The following is a 7,794-nucleotide window of genomic DNA, read 5'->3' on the forward strand; positions in this document are numbered from 1 at the left end:
GGAAAGGGTGTGTGTGTTTGTGATGTGCACACATGTATCTATGTGAGGGTTAATTTCAAGGTGCATGCTGCTATTGCCACGAGCTCATTAGGCAGATATTGTTTTTTAATCAATGCCATAGCAATGGTGATGCAAGCTCCTCGCCACCACCTGATCCCTCCCCCTCTTCCCCCCCTTCCCTCCTCTCCCTGCAAACTCCAAGACCATCTGCTAAGACGGGGCCCCGGACTGGAGCTTGCCCAGGTGTGTGCGCCCATCACCTGGGCACCTCCTGACACTGCAGCAAGGAGAAACTAGCCCCTGGGGTGCACTGAGTGGGGACTGAAAAGGAGGGCAGGGGGTAGAAAGGAAACCCCAGACACTAATGCGGGAGAAGGGGGAATAAGAGATGGGACTGGGAAAGGAGGAATGTTTCCAGTCATAAGATAGATAGATAGATAGATAGATAGATAGATAGATAGATAGATAGATAGATAGATGATATGGGGCTAGCTAGGTAGATAGTCCAGGGAAGGGAATTTGTGGAGAGATTATTGGTATTGAGAGCAAAGTAGGAAGGATTTAAAATGAGATTTTAAAGGGGGGATCTGAAAGAGGAGAGGACAGGCGGCCTGGCAGGGAGGACGTGGCTTAATCTAACTACCAAAAGATTCTAGTGTGTTGTTAAAGCGCTTGTGAACATGTCGTATGGATATTTGTATGTTAGGAACGGCTGGCTGGCTGGCTTGCTTTCTTATCCCATCAAACTTTTAAAATCTATATACATGCTTTAAAATCAATCCTCCACAGATGCTAATGGGAGCCTTCCTGGGTCCCTTGAGTTGTGTGTGAGACACATCAACATCCTGTGCTTGCCTGCCTTACGCACACACACACACACACACACATATAAGCATGCACACCCATGCACAAAAAACCACAACCACGTACAAACTCACATGCGCACACACAAGCTCAGGCAGGCATACACAAGCATATGCACAAACACACATGCGTAAACGTACACGCACACATATGCACAAAGGCCCGCTCAGTGCTTCACACCAACTGTCGGAGTGAATCCTCAGGCCAGGCTCTGCAGGGTGGCCAGTCTCTGTGAACGCAGCATTATCTGTTCAGTTTCTGTTCCAAGCACTGTCCCCTCTGTCCCACCCCCACGCAGAGGAGAGGTCTCTGTTTGTTTCTCTCTCCCTCTCCCCCGTCATGCTCCCCCCCACCCCAGTCTCTCTATTTCTCCTTTATGAAATATGCATGGTGAACAGATGTCTCCTTCTCCCTCCCCACCCCACTACCTCCTTCCCTCCTGCAGGACAACATCCAACCCCACCTCCCCTCCCAGGGGGGCTTTAACTTCCCTCCCAGCCAATGGGATCCCCTCTGCTTCTTTTAATATTTATGAGGGGGAGCACTGGAGTGGCCAATAGGAAGCCTGGGGTGGGAGGCAGCATGCTAGCTTGGGTGTGTGTATATATAGTGTATGGGCCGCATGCTTCAAGGTATGTCCATATAAACGTGTAGCAGCCCGTTTGCACCTCCGCATGTCTGGGCCCCAATGACAGGATCACTCCCCTCCCCGGGCCCATCCATCAGTGCAGGAGTCTGAGCACGCAGAGGGGAAACTTTCTTCCCCGTCAATGAACGAACGAGCCAACCAGATCCTCAGGGCTGGGATTATTCGGGCTTCGTCCTGCAAGCAGAGAAAAGCCAGAGGAACTTCAGGGATTGAGGATGTCATCCGGTTAGGGGTAAGGCAACTGCTTGGGACCGGGTGAGGTGGGCATTAGAGATACATTGATAGATTGCGATCAGATTCATTGCTGAGGTACCAGGTGGTGACATACTACGGTGATAGATAGATAGATTAGATAGATTAGATAGAGGGCTGTATGGGGGATAGATAGATCATTCCATATAAATTTAGAAGGACAATATTCAAGATAGAGAATTTCCCCACCCACCCTCTGTTAGCCTTTGATATAACCTTTGGCACGCACACACTCACTTAACTTTGGAGAAGTCGAGAGGGGTTTTTTGGGTGTTGTGAGGGCTCTACAAAAGAAACCTTAGATCCAAACACCCCATACTCCTAGGCTGGTCGGGGGGAGGGGGTCCTGAGTCCAGATACACAGCTTTGGCTGTCCAGTGTCGTGGTGCCTCTCACAAGCAGTCACATGCTGCATTTGGTGACACCGCACTTGGAGGCAGGGAAAAGGCCACGCAGGGAGATTCTGGAAAGGGGAAAAAACGGTCTTTGGCTCAGAATTTTGTTTTAGATTTTAATGCCCATTGAATGCAACAGCTGGATCCTGCCCTGCTTCCGAGGGCGAGAGGTTCTCAACCCAGGCTTGTGCAGCCAAATTGCCCAGAACACTCAGTTTGCGTTTATTGCAGAGAGAAGAAGTTGAAATTTCCCAAGAGGGAAAGTCACTGGCGTAAAGCATCAGGGCTTTGCAGGATGGAGTAGCTCAGACAAGCAGGCAGTAGGGAAAGGAAGCTGTTTAGACCCAATTCTGCAACCAGAACTCATGCGAGTGATCCTGGGAGTCCCGTGAGTCAGGACTTGATTAAGGCTCCTGCGTTGAGCCCTGGGGGTATAAATCATTGTCCCTGCCTGGCGTTCACACCCAGAGGCCTGTCTTGCTAGTCATCTCACTATAATAACAAAGGGCCAGACCCTTGGCTGGTGTAATTGGGCGTAATTCCACTGACTTGGATGGTTCTACGGCAATTTACACTCACTCAGAACCTGGCCTGGTCAACTTGATTCTATCTAGCGGCTTCCAAGCAGACGGCTGGCAAGTGAGGAAAGGGCCAGATCTCCAGGAAATGTGGCTGGTGATTGTTCTGGGGTGGGCTCAGGGAGGTGGAGGTGGCGAACCCTGCCCCCACCCCAGATCCTATTGGCCACTCCTTTTTCATTAATCACCTCCCAGGGGTTTGGGGCTGGGGCTGGGTGTTTAAAGCAATTGTGCCTGTGTCAGGGACATCGTCACAAAAATAAAATTGTGGAAGGGGAGGGAGTATGGAACGTTGTATGTGATTATATTATATCCTGCAATGTCGGGGGGGGGGGTAAAACAGTGGAGCATCTAGACTCATGGAAAGTCTGGGGAGGGGGCAAAAGCCCCACTTGCCCCAGAGCAAATGAACCCCCGATCCATATTTGTGTCCTCACCCATCCATCCCGGTGCAGGAGCAACAGAGCCAGGCTTCATTGCAGCCTCACTCCAATTTGACACCAGTGGCACTTCATTATCACCGTGCACCTTGCACAGTCACTCACACCAGCTCAGAGCGAGCGCTGGGCCCCCCTGCTTTGCGCAGGGTGCGAGGCACAGGGCGACAGACAATCCCACCCGTTGTCTTCAGCACAGTGATGCTGGTGTCAAACTGGCCTAAGCAAGCGGTGGGACAGTCCCAGGGCATCAAAGTCCATGGTCCCGGGGAGCGTGGGGCATGGTTAGAAGGGGACATAGGTTTGACAGACACGTGTTACGGGCGCAAATCCAGCGTGAGTCCACCAAAGCCAGGCAGCTGCTCTCAGGGGCTGCAGAGACCTGGCTGCAAGGAACGCAGCCCTTGCTCGAGGCAGAAGAGTGAAGCGCCAGCTCCTTCTAAGCATGGTACTGCTGTCCCGGGATGTAAGCACAGCCATCCAGGGGAGCCCTACCTGCTCCCATGGCTTGGTGATGCTGCAGCTCTCCATGGACAGTAATTGTGAGCCAGGATAGTGAACTCTTTGGGGCAGGGACCGTGTCTCGCTCCATGTGTGCCCAAGCGCTCGGGAAGGAAAAGCAGCTCCTGGCTGCCCCCGCTGCACACAGACCTTCCCTAGCTATTACTCACTCTCCCAACACACTGCTCCCAAGGCCAAGCTGGGAGGGAGGAGGCCTGGTCTCCCCTCTCGGGCTTAGAAGTGGGAAATCGGGGATCCTAGTTCTGTGGGAACATCCTTGAGAAAACAGGAATGAGAGAGCAGCAGAGAGAGAGAGAGAGAAGGGGGGGTAGGGAAATGGAAGAGAAAACAGAATGGATACTCACTTAACTTTGGAGAAGTCAAATTGAGAGGGGTTTTTTGGGTGTTGAATTAGACAGACACAGCGCACACTGGTGACGGGACAGACACACACAGAATTTAAACACATGCCTAAGCGCTCGGCTGGATCGGGGCCTTCTTGATTGACACCTGAACTGGACCTTGCCATAAGGAGGGTAAGTTACTAGTGGGTCGCACAGTTTGTAGCTCATTGCACAACCCAGGGGCTCCCTGCTTCTCTCCATCCCGAACCCACAAGCTCTCTGGGTGTCCCCCTCACATCCCCCTCTATTCTAGAGAGTCCCAGCAACTCTCCCCAATCTCCCACCATTGCAGGGGTTCTGTGTGCTCCCTATTTCCCTGTCCTCCCAGACCAGGGTCCCCCAATTCCTCCCCTATCACACATACTTCAGGGTGCAAAGCTCAGATCTTTGAAGGAGAAGGGGGCATTGGATCCAGCTACAAGCAGTGCCCGAAAAGCAGTTCCACCCGAAAATGGTTCCATCTTTACTCCCCGAACCCTTGATCTTCACTAGAATAACTTTTAATTTGTTTTTAATTAAAATGTGCAGTATGAACGAAATAATTTGCTTTCTGGATTTTTATTTTATTTGGTACAAGATTTCTAGGTAACATATTTGGCAGGTGTTCCCCATATTGCAATGTAAGTGTATGTGTCTCTGTGTGCATCTCTGTGTACATTTGTGTGAGTTTGGCTGTGTATATGTATTTCTCTGTGTGTGCACACGTGTGTGGGTGAATTATTGTGTGTGTATTTATGTGTGGTTTTGTGTGTATGAATTTGTGTGTGTGTTGTGTGCACATGCCTGTTTGGATGAATTATTGCATCTATGTTTTTCATGTGCGTGATGTTGTGTGTGTGTGTGTGTGTGTGTGTGAACGTGTAGGTGAATTACTGTGTACATATGTTGTGGATTTTGTGTCGGTTAATTTCTCTGTGTGTGAATTTCAGAGTGTATTTTTGTGTGTATGAATTTCTGTGTATATACCTGTGAGTTTCCCTGTGTGTGTTTGCATATGTCTTTCTCCGGCTGCATTTCTACACATTCATGAGGCTGTGTCTGTACATGTCAGTCTTTTAAAGTCTGACTCGGAATATTTCTTTCATTTCGTTGCCTCTGTTTATCCATTCTGTTTATTCACCCATTCTGTTTCAGTTTCTTATCATCATATGGCTTGTTAGAATTCAAAAGCATCTTGCCGTGTGCGAAAGATGTTATACAAGAATAATATTTTATACACATCTATCTATCTATTTATCTATCTATCTCCACACACACCCTCTATCTATCTATCTGTCTATCCAGTTTACAGTTTCTGCCAGCAGTGACAGCTCTCTCTAGCTCTTTCTTTCTAACCCCTCTTCATTCCACTCACTCCAAACTTTGTTTCCCTTTCCCCTCCGGCTCTGCCCCTTGCCCGGTTCTGTCCCATCCTGGTTGGGAGGGGGTGGGTCAGGCCCGGCCTGCCCTTTCCCCAGACCCACAGTCCCTACTTTGGAAGCATCTGTGTGCGACCTGGGCTCTGCAGAGCAGGGTTGTGAAGGCAGCGGAGGGAGGGGAGATGGAGAGCCAGTGTTCCTGGCCTGCATGTGGAGTCCCGGGGGGAGCAGGGAGCCAACTTCCATTTGGACACGATAAGCAAAGCAGCTGGGTTGGGTTCCATATGTCTGGGGTGCCAGAATCCATGACATACGGGCTCATTTAATATACAATAAGCTCCCCCCCCACCCCTGCAGTCTGTCTTTTCGCCCCTCGCTCCAATCCACCACCTGTCCTCTCTCCAGAGAGCCAGGAGAAACGGCTTCCATCTAGTCCCACAGCCTCTCCACAGGCTCCCCCTCTGGGCCTTTCCCGGCAGCCACAGGCTGCTGCAGCCCCTGAGTCCCTGCCCCCTGCCCACATTGCTGGCAGCCATTGCTGGGTCGAGCTGTGTCCGTTTTCTGCACTGGGACAGGATGCTTTGCTGGCTTGTGACTGGAACTGTTTGCTGGTCCTAAAGGGACAGAAGAATTACACTTTCTTGCTTGCTTGCTTGCTTGCTTGCTTTCTCTTTGTTAAGTGGGAGCAGAAAGTTAGTGAGAACTCCTTTGTTTTTGTTTTCTAGAGCACTTTGGAAGCATTTGCAGAGACTGACATCTGAAGAAGGAAAACCACGTTGCACAGCGTGCCGAAGACAGACCCTGAATCGATACGCGCACATAGAGGAGAGATTTATTTATTTAATTTATATATTTATTGGAAATTTATTTAAATTATTTATTTGGAAGATTGTTGATCGTGTGACTAATTCCCTGGAGAGAGGAATCAGCTTTGAAATTTCCTTCGAAGGTTTTTGGTTTTTTTTAATGATGATCATGTGAACCAGAGAACAAAATTTTAGAAGCAGAGCAATTTTATTTTGGAAATCTATCTATCTATCTATCTACCTATCTATCTATCCCCAGACATCCCCTCTATCTATCTATCTATCTATCTATCTATCTATCTATCTATCTATCTATCTATCTATCCCCAGACATCCCCTCTATCTATCTATCTATCTATCTATCTATCTATCTATCTATCTATCTCCAGACACCCCCTCTATCTATCTATCCATCTATCCTGATACACACCCATCCGTCTATCTATCCATCCATCCTTTGAAAAGATGATGCTCAATTCAGACCAGACGGAAATCGACGTGCCCCCGTCTCACTCAGAGACAGAGTCAGTCTTTAGCGACTGTGGTGGGGGCGGTGGCCGTGGGGCCGGAGTGGAGGAGGCCGGCGGCATCGGCTTGTGTGCCCAGTCCCGGCTAGCTGAGCCGGGCGAGGCTCTGAAAAAGGACCTGCAGCACCTGAGCCGAGAGGAGCGGCGGCGGCGGCGGCGTGCCACGGCTAAGTACCGGACGGCCCATGCCACGCGGGAGCGCATCCGCGTCGAGGCTTTCAACATGGCCTTCGCTGAGCTGCGCAAGCTGCTGCCCACCCTGCCCCCTGACAAGAAGCTCTCCAAGATCGAGATCCTCAGGCTGGCCATCTGCTACATCTCCTACCTGAACCACGTGCTGGACGTCTGAGCCACCGAGCCCACATCCGTCTGTCCGTCTGTCTGCTACATCTCTGACCTGAACCACGTGCTGGACATCTGAGCCACCGAGCCCCTGTCTGTCTCTCCGTCTGTCTGCTACATCTCTGACCTGAACCACGTGCTGGACATCTGAGCCACCGAGCCCACATCCGTCTGTCCATCTGTCTAATACATCTCTGACCTGAACCACCGTGCTGGACGTCTGAGCCACCAAGCCCACATCCGTCTGTCCATCTGTCTAATACATCTCTGACCTGAACCACGTGCTGGACGTCTGAGCCACCGAACCCACATCCGTCTGTCCGTCTGTCTGCTACATCTCTGACCTGAACTACGTGCTGGACATCTGAGCCACTGAGCCACCGTCTGTCTGTCCATCTGTCTGCTACATCTCCAACTTGACCCACCTGCTGGACATCTGAGCCACCGAGCCTCCATTTGTCTGTCTGTCTGTCTGCTCCATCTCCTACCTGAACCACGTGCTGGACATCTGAGCCACCGAGCCCCCGTCTGTCTGTCCGTCTGTCTGCTCCATCTCCTACCTGAACCACGTGCTGGACAGCTGAGCCACCGAGCCCACATCCGTCTGTCCATCTGTCTAATACATCTCTGACCTGAACCACGTGCTGGACATCTGAGCCACCGAGCCCACATCCGTCTGTC

The 7,794-nt window shown here is 50.8% G+C and overlaps 1 protein-coding gene across 2 annotated transcripts; it reads left to right on the plus strand.

Moving 5' to 3' along the window:
* Positions 1 to 1,424: 1,424 nt before the first annotated feature.
* NHLH1 (nescient helix-loop-helix 1) lies at positions 1,425 to 7,462 on the plus strand. Of its 2 annotated transcripts, XM_043502067.1 has the most exons (3): positions 1,425 to 1,745; positions 4,092 to 4,212; positions 6,164 to 7,462. In XM_043502067.1, the coding sequence occupies exon 3, from the start codon at positions 6,710 to 6,712 to the stop codon at positions 7,118 to 7,120; it is 411 nt and encodes a 136-aa protein (XP_043358002.1). In that variant the 5' UTR covers positions 1,425 to 1,745; positions 4,092 to 4,212; positions 6,164 to 6,709; the 3' UTR covers positions 7,121 to 7,462. The 2 variants fall into 2 exon arrangements, with proteins under 2 accessions (XP_043358002.1, XP_043358003.1); XM_043502068.1 differs by lacking the exons at positions 1,425 to 1,745; positions 4,092 to 4,212 and adding an exon at positions 4,223 to 4,700.
* Positions 7,463 to 7,794: the final 332 nt, after the last annotated feature.

The sequence above is a fragment of the Dermochelys coriacea genome, chromosome 24, assembly GCF_009764565.3.
Source record: "Dermochelys coriacea isolate rDerCor1 chromosome 24, rDerCor1.pri.v4, whole genome shotgun sequence".
Classification (NCBI taxonomy): domain Eukaryota; kingdom Metazoa; phylum Chordata; order Testudines; family Dermochelyidae; genus Dermochelys; species Dermochelys coriacea.